This window comes from Stylophora pistillata, chromosome 1 (assembly GCF_964205215.1).
Source record: "Stylophora pistillata chromosome 1, jaStyPist1.2, whole genome shotgun sequence".
In the NCBI taxonomy this organism is placed as follows: Eukaryota; Metazoa; Cnidaria; class Anthozoa; order Scleractinia; family Pocilloporidae; genus Stylophora; species Stylophora pistillata.
Window position 1 is genome coordinate 59,384,761 of NC_142519.1, and position 13,538 is coordinate 59,398,298.

The following is a 13,538-nucleotide window of genomic DNA, read 5'->3' on the forward strand; positions in this document are numbered from 1 at the left end:
ACCTGACCCACCTCAGGACATTGTGAGTAGTGACGAACCGTTTTAATTAATGATTGATTGTTACTTTTTTCTTAGTGGACTGATTGATTGATTGATTTATGAATTTGAAAATGGAACACTTAAGGCAAATTTGAAAAAAGAAATGCTGCATCTAAATAACGGTAACAGAGACCGTTTAGTAAGACTTTCTTAAAATTGCTTTCGAATTCGACAATTTTCAAGCTATGCAAGGTCAAAGATAGATCGTCAAGGATTACTCTCGTTTTGCTTTTATTCTCCTCATGATCAATCTTAAAACTTGTGTCATTCTCTTAATCGTGTCTCGGTCAGTCGCTTTTTCTCGCGCTTGAAGTCGTTTGCTTGTCACTCTATTTACATTTAATGCAGGCTGGATTCGTTGCGATTACTTTAATTTGGCTTTGGTTTTCGGGCGCTTACTAGAAAAGCACTCAATATACTTACCACTCATATAACATTCACCTTGAAATTTAAAAAAAAGAAGAAAAATAACCTGCCATGAACAGGTAATATGATTGGCAATTTAACAGACCCAGTGTGTGACCCAGCCCGATTGACGGATTTTTTTCTCATCGCAATTGCTTGCAACATACGCTGGGATCGATCACGTTTTCTAATTATGGAAATTTAACGCCCTTTGATAAAACTTCTCTATGTTTCGCCAAAATTTCTAAAAAATATGCTTGTGGAGGGTCTGTGGAGATAACTAGATAACCTGGAAGGGGATTAGCCGGGTTAGAAATAATAAGAGGGATATTTTGAATACCTTGGAAATTAGTTACTATACACAGACAAGTGTCATTTTTCAGCGTCTTGCTAACTGGTCTATTCTTGCAGAATTTTATCGAACAACCAAATTGAAGAATTACCACCATCGATATTTGTTAACCTGACCCACCTCAGGACATTGTGAGTAGTGACGAACAGTTGTAACTGCTGATTGATTGTTACTTTTTTTCTCAGTGGATTGAGTGATTGATTTATGAATTTGAAAATGGAACACTTAAGGCAAATTTGAAAAAAGAAATGCTGCATCTAAATAACGGAAACAGAGACTGTTTAGTTAGACTTTCTTAAAATTGCTTTCGAATTCGACAATTTTCGAGCTATGCAAGGTCAAAGATAGATCGATTTAATCGTCAAGGATTGCTCTCGTTTTGCTTTTATTCTCTTCATGATCAATCTTAAAACTTGTGTCATTCTCTTAATCGTGTCTTGGTCAGTCGCTTTTTCTCGCACTTGAAGATGTTTGCTTGTCACTCTATTTACATTTAATGCAGGCTGGATTCGTTGCGATTACTTTAATTTGGCTTTGGTTTTCGGGCGCTTACTAGAAAAGCACTCAATATACTTACCACTCATATAACATTCACCTTGAAATTAAAAAAAAAGAAGAAAGATAACTTGCCATGAACAGGTAATATGATTGGCAATTTAACAGAAAAATGGAGAAGAACAATTTAAAGAAGCTCGATCCTAAACAATTTTGGGGACTGACAAGGCTGCATGACCTGTAAGTATTTCTTGTATATCTAAGTAGTTTTGGTATCTAGTTTCTAGGATTTGAATATGTCATTACGCTGATTTGTGTGACCCAGCCCGACTGACGGATTTTTTTCTCATCGCAATTGCCTGCAACATACGCTGGGATCGATCACGTTTTCCAATTATGGAAATTTAACGCCCTTTGTTATAACTTCTCTATGTCTCGCCAAAATTTCTGAAAAATATGCTTGTGGAGGGTCTGTGAAGATAACTAGAGAACCTGGAAGGGGATTAACCGGGTTAGAAAAAATAAGAGGGATTTTTTGAATACCTTGGAAATTAGTTGTAAAATTCATGCCACATCACCAGAAATCGGGGATATTTCGAGCCCGTTACGAAATGTCAGCGGTATATCGTATTACAGACAATTCAATACGGCGGCGGTGGAAGTGAAGTGAACTCGTAACTTTCTGTTTCCGTAAAACCACGCCTAGTACCATACTATCCCAGAAAACCAAAGGAGACGTCAAAACAAGGAAAATGGCGGCCAAATTGTGCAGTTACAGGGACTTGTATCTTTCGTGTTCTTCCTTCCTAAAATTGGGGTATTTAAAACTGGCGTATTGGGCTTTTGAGCTCTGTGAAAATACGATGAGTCTGAGTCTCCTGGCTCAAGGAAGATTTGTGGGCCAACATATTCGACTGTTTACAAACGATTTAGTTGAGAAAACGTCCGCAGAATGCATATCGAACTACGCAGTTGCGAATCTTCACAAGGTTGTTCCCACGACAAAAGAATTGTAACACCTAGTCGAAGCAGATTTTAAGAGTTCATATAGGAAAATGGAGTCAGAATTATGGGTTTACTCTTATACCTTGGGAAAAGGTAGGCTTGAATTTAAGTATTTCTTTTTCGTAGCGATGAACGCTTTAACCGATGCAGGCTGCATTTCCAACTACGCAGTGAAAGAATATCCCATTCTTAGACAGCTATTTTGAAAAAACAATCTTTTCCCATACATTTTCTTATACATTTTGCTTGTAACACGAGAACCGCCTCCGCCATATTGTCCCAAATTTCTGGCAATGATGACGATGACGCTTCACTAGAAATGACCAAAAACTTAAAAAAACCAATGTGATTACATTGAAAATTGTTGTAAGTTACTTTCTCTGTTATGAAAACAGTAAAAACATTTTTCCTTTTTTCATCAGCTATTTATCAGGAAACAGACTCGAATATTTACCAACAGGAATTTTCAAAGATCTGAGCCGGCTTTTGATAATGTAAGTAGGCAATGAATCATATGGTGATTAATTTCATCGAAGTGGTATCTTAGCATCTTCTAACAATCGCAATTTTTGGTTTTAAATCCACGCATCAGTGCTGACTGAAAAATGGTATCATTGCTGTTGCGCTGATTGATTTTTTTGTCTTTACTTCTGTCAGGGAAATCTTTGATAATAAATTGACTAAAGTTTCCGTTGACAACTTCAAAGAAATTAAACAGTTGAAAATTCTGTGAGTGTTAACTTAATAAAATGACAATCAATATATAACAGGTGCTTCAAGACTGTAGACTTCCATCCTATTTAATGAATTCTTCCCCATCTAATTTCCAGATATATGCATTCCAACCAGATGAGGGAGATTCCTTATGGATTTTTCAAAGTGTTAAATGATATACTGCGAGTGTAAGTTTTTTATATTGTTTTATTTTAAAATTTAAAGTTTTTAACAAGGCTTGTTGACAAGTTGTTTGCAGTTTTATTTATCTATTTAGTTGAAATAATTACACTTACAGGAGTTTCGACACAAATCTGTTGCGTTGCAATATGCACAAGGACGACGCTGACCCTGCTTTCATATACAACGACGCCCTTTTTTAGCGCATTCTTAAGACTTGGGTCCTGTGGACAAGTTTTATGCGATTTTAATCATCCATATATAGAGTAAAAATTTCTTAGAAGACTGGTTAATTCCTATTTTACGATTGCAGGAGTTTCGACACAAATCTGATGTGCTGTCATGTGCACAAGGAGGACGCTGACTGTGCTTTCATTTACAACGACGACTTTGCTAACTGCGAGAGTATGTTTAAGAATTCTGCCCCAAGGATAAGTATCTGGGTGATTGGAATGTTTTCTCTGGCTGGTGCAGTGTTTGTCATAACCTGGCGAGTGATTTTCAAAGAGAAGAATGTGGTACAGTCCATCATGTTGCTACATTTGGCGGTGTCCGATGGTGTGATGGGCACCTACCTGATCACTGTCGGCACCAAAGATCTGCTGTGGAGAGGAGAATATTACTTGCATGACTTTCAGTGGAGGTCTGGCTTGTCTTGTCAAATTATTGGAGCGATCTCCTTGTTGTCAAGTGAGGTGTCAGTCATGATGATGACACTGATTTCTGCTGATCGCCTCAAAAATATTGTGTTCCCTTACCAGGGTGCTTCTCTGAAACCAAAGGCAACACATATCCTGTGTATCTCCATATGGGCAATTGGTTTCCTTATTGCCTTTTTTCCTATGTTTGGTATCGGGTATTTTGAAGACCCATTCAGGTACCATAGTTACTATGGTAGAAGTGTGGTTTGTTTGCCCTTGCAGCTTACCTCTGATAAGCCAGCAGGTTGGGAGTATTCTGTCGCTATCTTTGTCGCTTTGAATTTTGCTTTTTTCTTGTTCATCATGGTTGCTTATGTCACGATACTCCTCAAGTCTTACTTGTCGAGCCGGCGATTAGCCCGCCAGGGTACCGCAAGAGAGATCCAGGCCAGAAGAGTAAACTTTAGGAGGGAAACGGCTCTTGCAAGGCGGGTGTTTTTCATCATTCTTAGTGATTGTGTCTGCTGGATGCCGGTGATAGTGTTTGGCATGAGGACCATCATCGAGAGGTCTTTCAAAGCGCCAGGTGACCTCGCCGTCTGGATTGCTGTATTTGCCCTTCCGATCAACTCTGCCTTGAATCCCATCCTGTACACCTTGTCAACAGAACAGGTATGATAGACGCCTATAAATCAACTACAATCAACAAAAGAGACTCCGTCGACTAGAGCTACAAAAAGTAGGTAGTCTAATCATAGGAATGGTAATGAGTTGAAGCCGACAGGGAGAACTATGATAAGAATGCCCACAGCTGCTTTGATGACCCGAAAATGACCCTGACACTTTTTAAAATCATTGAAAAGCAGAGTCACTTGTTTCATTTTATTATGTGAGACCAGTTCAAAGCAAGGAACAAATTTAGATTTTTTTTGTTTATTCCCTACTCAGGTCCGAGGCATTCTGGGGAACAAATTGGAAAAATTCTGGAACTACTTGAAGAACGGTTTCTTTTGCTGTGGTCGAAATCAGGAAGGTGCGATGTTATGATCATAGATTTGAAGAAATAAAACTACAGCTAACACTTAGTAATAAGGTATAAACCAAGCAATTGGGTTAACTATTAAAAGATTTCTGCAAGTATAGTTTTTGATTGATTGACTGATTTTTTTTCAAATGCATTCATTCATTCAATCATTTATTCATTCATTTATGTATTCATGCATTTGGGAATTCACTTAATCATGCTTTTCCTTGTTGGTCTCTGCGTTCGTTCGTTACTACTTTCGTTCGCTCTATCAGATACTTCTTTCCGGGTTCGTTCACCAGCCTTTTCTCGTTGTTTTCCTTAAAAGGCGAAGGACAGGGAGAACAAGTGAACCAGCAGGGAATGGATGAAAATGATCAACACGGCGGCCAGGGAGGTAAAAACCTTTCTTGTGCCAGCTAACAATTCTTGGAAACTTTAAGCGAGGGTACAGCAGAATTCTGTGACTAAAACATACTCGATTAATTTTTCAAGCAGAAGTTGAGGGTGCGGAAGCAATCGAACTGGCACATATGAGCGCGCATCTCCCACAACAGGGTAGGCTGACGTTTCCTAACCAAAGCCATCTTAACTGGAAGAACAGTGTCGTATTGAAGTTTCCTTTGCGCTGACGATGTTTATTGTGTTCTCTACCTGGGAAGGTTGGATAATTTTATTCCCCCTAGACGTAGGTCTTTATTGTCGTTACAATCGTCCAACATTTTTTCGTTCATTTTATTACTTCTAAATTTTAGATCTGTCATGTGATACAAAATTCGATCGATTTAAAAGCTTTTTAGACGATTAGGTGTGTGATACTAAGCTCACGGTCATTATCAGGGAAGAAAGTAGTCTAGCTTGTTTAAGAGAAGTTTTTTTATTTTGAAATAACCGCATATACTCATATACACTGTTTTCAAAACGTCTTGAAGAATAACGAACAATATTGTTAATTAGTCGACAACTATTTTAATGTAATGGTATAATTTACCTATTGGTTTCAAGGAGAACTCGACGAGGCCGAAAGAATCGAACCAGCACCTATCGGATCAGCTCAACCAAATGAAGGTAAGTCGTCTTACCTTATAATATGGGTTTATCAACTGAGTCGATAATGTTAATTGTCCACCGTAATGAGTTTGTAAAAGTCTAGTTAAAATAATCACAAATACTCAGATTCAGTGTTTTCAAAACGTTGTGAAGAGTAGCGTACAATATTGTTAATTAGTCAACAACTATTTTAATGCATGGTATAAAATACCTATTGGTTTCAAGGAGAACACGATGAAGCCGAAAGAATCGAACCAGCACCTATCGGATCAGCTCAACCAAATGAAGGTAAGTCGTCTTACCTTATAATATGGGTTTATCAACTGGGTCGATAATGTTAATTGTCCACCGTAATAAGTTTGTAAAAGTCTAGTTGAAATAATCACAAATACTCAGATTCAGTGTTTTCAAAACGTTGTGAAGAGTAGCGTACAATATTGTTAATTAGTCAACAACTATTTTAATGCATGGTATAATTTACCTATTGGTTTCAAGGAGAACTCGACGAGGCCGAAAGAATCAAACCAGGTGCTATCGGATCAGCTCAGCCAAATCAAGGTAATTCGTCTCACCTTCTAATATGGTTTTTTCAACTGGGTCGATAATATAAATTGGCCACCGTGAAGAGTTTGAAAAGTTTAGAAACTCCCTGCGGTGGGCAATTTACCTTTATTTATCAACTGAGGTGGTGAAACCAAATCATCTTTTAATACCCTCACCGACGCAACACCACAGTTTCTTCAGAGATTTACCTTACTTAAATTGTTCGCTTACTAATACAGAACGTAAACATGAAATCTTCGGCGCTAATGAGTAAAGTTTGGGGTGGAGAAAGTTGAAATTCAACTTATAAAATCAAAACCTCAATGCTCTTATAGGAGAGCCTTTGTTGCTCGTAGGTTGAATTGATATCTTGAAAAAAAGCAAGGGGATTAATTTTTCGATTCAAGTAACTTCGGAAAAAGGAAAATTCTTCAGTAAATCACGATGGTCCACGTTAACTGACTTCCCTTTCCGCTCAGAGATGAGAATGAATTTTGATTAGTGAAATCGACATATCCTGCCAACGTTATGATTGTTCCTCTGACTTTCCTCTTGGAACCGTTTATGATGGAGCACGTGACATGTATGTGACTTTGAACCTGCCGTAAGTCTTCGCGGGGTTACCATTTTTTGCGGAACAAGCCAGTGCAAACAAGAGGTCTATATCCCTACTTGAGTGTGTCGAGAAACAAGATATGCAAGAGAAATACACGCATGAGTACACACAAGTCGACTTTTTTCGGTTGAAAAGTCGTGAAGACCCCTTTAGAGGGAGCACAATTTAAATACCCATAGTATATTTGCTTATTTTTTCGTTTTCTTTTTACCAACGCAGAGCAAGGGGATCAAGAGCTTGATTCTGTGTCCCTTACTCGAGGTAGGTTAACTTTACAAAGAGCTTACAAAGACCTTTATCACAAATTTAAAATTTCTATGACCAGGAGTGGATATAGTCTATCATCAAACTTCGTATCAAATATCAGAATCATATGGAGAGTGGAGTTCTCAGAGTAGTTATGTCTTTCTGTGAGAGGATATCGAAAAACAATTTTTTCATTAACATAACATGATATGGCAGAATTCTAATTAATATTCAGTAAAAGAAATCAATGTTTATCTTCAACATAATCCTGTTGCACGCCTTCGTTTAGGAGAATGATGTTGGAATGTTGTTTACTGAGCAGCAAGCAGCAACGCATCAAGTAAAACATCTCTTGAATTTTTTTATTTTACCTACCGTGTCCATTTAATTGTAGGTAAACGGAGCAAAAGTTTAAGGTTTTCAACCGAAAAGAGGTGAGTGAGCAGAGAGATACGCCCAGTTTTATCTTACGCTGATGACACGCAGTTACTATTACATAGTTGATGGACATAGTGACTGAGAACCTGACTGCTTAAAGGTTGACTGTTTTTTTTTTTTTAAAGAGTGACTGTCATTGTAACTGACTGACTAATTGACCGACTGACAGACAAATCGCTGACCAGTCGCCTAAATGACCATTGACTTTTTAACATGGAATTACTGACTGACTACTTATGTGACCAACCGACGGACTGATTGACTGTCTGACTGACCAAACGACAGAATAGGGCTGTTGTCAGAAAAAGATCCCCCAAAAGACTTCTTTCTTTTTAACAGAACATGGGGACAATCAAGATCTTCAAAGCGTCGAAAGTCGTACTCGGCTTGCAAAGTTATCCATGGAGAGCAAGATTTCGAAAACGAGACAGCACTGTAGTTGGTGTAATTCGAGGAAATTGTTGCAAAAGAAATTTTGAACAATTTTCTAAAAAGAATTGGTCATTGGGATCAACGATGAGATACAGCTGTGGGACCATTTTAACTAAGCGTATTCATTGTAGAAGATTCTTGTACCTAAGAAGAAAATATTTGCGTTAATTTTGTGCCTCAGTTTAGGAGTTTAAAAAGAATCATTTAGTCAGTTCTATTAAACCCCTCAGTGTGCGTTGGTTATTTTAAGTCAAGTCAAATCTCATTCAGCCTTTGGCTATCTTAAAAACCTTCCCGAAAAAAATTTTTTTTCTTTGGTTCAGTGATGGTTTAATCAGTTATAGTTACACACTATCACTTATCTACGTTAAACAAATAATTGATCAGATCATTTCTTGAGGATTTTATTCCCCCATGATGCAAATCGCGCATGTCTTGGGACATCCGCCATTTCTATTGACATCATCTTTGGGAGATTTTCGGGCACTCTTTCAGGCACCCTTTCAGGCACCCTTTCAGGCACCCTTTCAGGCACCCTTTCAGGCACCCTTTTAGTCACCCTTTCAGGCACCCTTTTAGGTATTTCATATTCATGATTGCAATTTTCGTCATTGCCTCTTAGCATTATCAGTGCCTCATTGTGATTTACATCATCATAGTTTGTACAAACAAAAGAGGGGCGCGGTTGAAACTAATGGCATTAATTGGCTCGAAACGACAGGATGGCACATCGAGGACTACAAGGGTGTTTTTTTGCCATTTTTGATCACGTGTTTGCTCGTTCGCCCTGATGTACATAGATATATTAAGAACAAGAACAGGTATTTAAATATATTTGCTGCAGAGTTCAGAAAATGCACGCTTTCTGGCCTATGAATTATCTAACATTTCATCCTCGTTTAGACAAAAAATTAAACAGTGCGCTGGCATGAAATGTGGAAAATTTTAATTAATAAACTTTTAACATATTGATGAAATGGCTCCTGGTTAAAGGATCATGTTAATATATAGCACCATTGAGTATATTTTACGGGGGGTGATTATTAAGAGGTAACGTCGTTAGTAATTAAATGATTATTATATTAATGTTGTAACTGTATTCATGTTGTATTAAAATTCTGAGATATTTAGAGATAAAGCAAGTATCTCACCTCAACTCCTGCAACCAAAACAGCATGAAAATTTTGGAGCTTACATATTCATGAAAATGTAAGAAACTGCTTCTAGAATAAAAGAGAATAAGAGAAATGCCAGGATATTCTTTTTCTGTATCGTTTTCCATGTGCTCACCTTTTATTGACATAATTAAGCGATATGACACGCTTCTCCCTACTCCATAACGTAATAAATGAGGATCACGAGGAAAGTTCATAATTATTTGTTATGGCTCATAATAGTTACTGCTTCTAGTTCCACCAAGTGGTGGCGCGCCTGAGGTGTTTATCAACATCCAAACTCGGCTCAGTTCAAAAACGCTATGCAGAAATGACAAGCGTGAACGAGAATAAGAAGATAACAAAGAAGCTAAGATGAAGGAGTGAGATAAGCGAGGCGTTTACAACAGATTTCTAAGCCTTGTTAAATTGTTCTGTCATATCTGTATCTGATCCGTGGGGCATCGATTCTTTAACAACTGTTTCCACGAAAATCGCATTTTTTTTTGTGCGTTAGCATAGATGTTTGAATATTCATGTCAAATGTAGTTTTTGAATTAAGATGGATTTCGATTGCAATCAAATGTGGAGTAAAATCGACTGAAGTTTTCGTCTACTTCGTTTTAACCATTCGGTTCATGACGAGGGACTGTTCTCCTTTGCTAATACATCACGCTACTTATTAACCACACGAATGTGACGAGTCGTGTTGTTTTCCTCTTTACTACAACCTGTTCATACCGAACATACAAATATAATGCCAAGTAGCGTAACTGGTGTTAAAAATGTAGCAAATAAAATTCCTGTTTTCATAAGCGCCCAATATTTCTTAAGTTAACCGAGTTCATCAAATGCATAATGTGGAATCTAAAGTTTATTGGCCCAAGTAAAATTCCAGTAATAAAGGCTACACAAAGCAAGACAAAATAACAAGGTGTTTGAGAGCAATTTGTAACGTGGGAAATATACATACGCCATAGCAAGTACGTACTAAGTAAGTAACAACTTTATTTACAGAGGGTAACACATAACAGTTAAAAACTGACGAACCAGTGGCCCCCTACCCTAAGTTAAAAATCAAAAAGTATTTACGCTTATAAGATAATAAAAAAAAAATCTAAATCTGGGTATGCACAACTAAAACTAAGCTAAGAGTTCTTGGATAAGAAATGTTTGCGAACAGAAGATTTAAAAGAGCCAATGGAGTCTTTCTTGTGAATGTCTAAAGGGATGCTGTTCCATAGTTTTGCTCCGCTGGCCTGAAAAGTTGGCTTCCCTTCCGTTTTTCTATTATAGGAGGGGCACACTAAGTTACATTTTCCATAGCGACTGGTTCTGGTGTGTCGGTCTGAGTTTCTCGTTAAAAGCTCTGTTATATAGCTCGGACAATTATTTTCATCTTTGATGAGCCTAAATATTAGACTGGTCCTTTTAAGGTTTAATTCTTCCTTAAGTGGCGGCCAATCGAGTCGTCTAAAAAGCGTCTCGCTTCTTTCAAGGTCACCGATATCAGCATCCAAGATTACTGGAGCTGCTCGCTTCTGCAGCCTGGATACGCGGTTAACGTTCTCTTCTGACGCAGTGCACCATGCACATGAGCCCTACAACATTATTGGCTTGATCAAGGCGTTGATCAAAAGCTTACGCTCAGCTAGAGGCAGGTTACGCTTAATCTTCTTCAGCACCACAATACGTTGTGACACTTTCTTACAAATGTCATCTATGTGTTCAGTAAAACTCAAGTGATTGCCTAATTTTACTCCAGTAATTTCTGTGAAGTTATTTGCTCAATCTCGCAACCGTTGCATGATAATTTAAGATTCGTGTCTGGAGCTTTCTTTTTTAGTCGTTTGCCAGTTACTAGAAGAATTTCTGTTTTAGAGGCATTAAGTACCATCATGTTTTCAGATGACCAGTCGGCAATCTTGTTTATGCCTTTTTGGAACCGATGCTGAGTTGCAGGTGGATCGGTGACTACAGCGGAAGTACTTAAAGTAGTGTCGTCTGCGTACATGTCTACTGTTGACTTAGAGACTGAGTTTGGGAGATCATTTACAAAGATGATAAATAGCAGTGCCTTGCGAAACACCGTGTGTGATCAGCCTGTATTCTGAATGCACTCCATCAATGACAACTGAGTTCCTTCTACCCTTTAAGTAGTTCGTTAAGAGCATCAATTCCCTAGATGTTATACCGTATGCTTCGAGCTTGGACAGAAGTATGTCATAATAATAATAAGAATAAAAATAATAATTTAATATTTATATTGCGCAAATTAACATGTGGATATGATGAAATGCGCATCACAACACTTTTCGGGGGACTTTGGCCGGACTGCATCAGCAGTTTACAAACAATCGAAGGAAACTCATTTGAAGATGCCCCCTCCCCCCCGATTCCTAGTAAACAGGCCAGACCACATCACAGTAGTCTCGTGAGTGGGTTCTTTAACGTCCCCTGGCTAACCAAGCTAACTAATTACAAGATCCAGGAGACGGGATCAATTAAGTCATGGTCAATTAAGTCGAAGGCCTCCTTGTAATCCACAAATACAAGCCCACTGACTTGGTCTTTATCCATGTAAGATAACAACTGATCCGTCAGCCGAATGAGAGCTGTCTCCGTAGAGTAGGATCTTCGGAAACCTGACTGCAAGGTGTACAACAAGTTGTTGTTTCTCATGTAGTTGTACAGGGCTTGGTGGATATGTTTTGTCAAAAATTTTTGATAGTAAAGTGAGTGCTGAGATTGGACGATAATTGTTCTTGTCGGCTTTACTTCCTTGCCCCTTGTAAATAGGCGTGACTTTGGCAATTTTCCATGCAGACGGGAAATTGCCTGTATCAATGCAGTGGTTAATAAACCGACTTAGTGGTAATGAAATTCCAGGGGACCGAGACCGTCAGATCCCGCCGCCTTGTGGGATGGCATAAGTTTTAGCAACTCCTCGATCTTTTTCGGTGTGATATGTGGGATGATGAACTGTGGTTTTTTTACGCTTTCTGCTGTAAGGTCCTTAATGTGTTTAAGAGGAACGCGTGACGATGAATTTGGTGGTTTATTTCGTAGCAGTGTCAGGGGCTGCTTCACAAACCAGAGGTTTAGACACTCAGCAATGTCAAGTGGATCTGTAATCAATTTAGCTTCTTCCTTCAGCTGACGTATAGGAGCATGATTGTTTACGTCTTGTCTCGTTAGGTTCCTGATGAGGTTTCACAATCTTTTAGGATTATTTTTATGTTCAGTAAATTGGTTCTTAAAAAGTTGCTCCTTGGCATTCCTTATCAATTTGCACACCTCATTTTTAGCACGTTTGAAGGTAGCCCAGTCAGTAGAACTTTCAGAAACTCTAGCTTTCTTTAGTAGTTTGTATCTTCTTCTCATGGCGTCGTTAGTTTCTGTAGTGAACCAAACTGGCTGGGCATTTTTACTCACTCTTTTCTCTTTCACGTGGATGTGAGAATCAAGGATGTCAGTGAAATTTTTATACCAGCTGTCGACAGTATCCTCGAAAACAAAAGCTGTCGTAAGTATCCTCGAAAACAAAAGCGGTGTCCCACGGGGTCTTGCTCAAATCATCTACAAATTTTTTAGCAGTGTTACTCGAGTTATTCCTTTGTGGAGTCAGACCTTTGTAGCGTCGAACCACCATTGTTGGAAGGTGATCTGACATTCTAATATTCTTGTTTGTACACACGTTAACCTTTCCGAGTAACTTCACCAGATATGATCTAGACACTTTCCTGAAACGGGCCTTGTAACTTCTTTGACGAGTTGGGTTAGGTGTGGCAGGTTAGTTAGTGTTTTAATGAGCTTGTGTTTACTTGCCTGATTTGCATTTAGGAAGTCAACATTAAAATCTCCTGAGAGAACCATTTCTTTGTTCAACAAATAGGCTTTTTCGATGTTTTTGCAATGCTTGAGTCAACCTCAGACGTGGACGACGGGGGTCTATAGACACCAGCTATGAGCAATGAGCGCTTTGATTCAAAAGGGCATACTTCAATCCAGAGCATTTCGATTTCAGTTGTCATCAGATCTGGGCGACTTTTTGCTTGTAGTTTGTCATTCGCATGAATAATTATTCTTCCCCCTTGCTTTCCAACTCTGTCATTCCGGAATAAGTCATATCCATGTACTTGGTAAAACGAGTCGGGCCTTTCACTGCTACAAAAGGTCTCGGTTAAGATTAGTACGTCAACTT

General features: G+C 38.5%; 1 protein-coding gene across 1 annotated transcript; it reads left to right on the forward strand.

The window, feature by feature from the left end:
- Nucleotides 1-1,512: 1,512 nt before the first annotated feature.
- LOC148743449 (G protein-coupled receptor GRL101-like) lies at nucleotides 1,513-9,428 on the forward strand. The gene is made up of 14 exons (XM_088726425.1): nucleotides 1,513-1,531; nucleotides 2,719-2,790; nucleotides 2,954-3,025; nucleotides 3,127-3,198; nucleotides 3,504-4,503; nucleotides 4,780-4,864; nucleotides 5,184-5,252; nucleotides 5,354-5,413; nucleotides 5,861-5,923; nucleotides 6,131-6,193; nucleotides 6,401-6,463; nucleotides 7,284-7,325; nucleotides 7,705-7,744; nucleotides 8,088-9,428. Coding segments are annotated over exons 2-14 (1,731 nt in total). The 5' UTR covers nucleotides 1,513-1,531; nucleotides 2,719-2,788; the 3' UTR covers nucleotides 8,188-9,428.
- The last annotated feature ends 4,110 nt before the right edge of the window (nucleotides 9,429-13,538 follow it).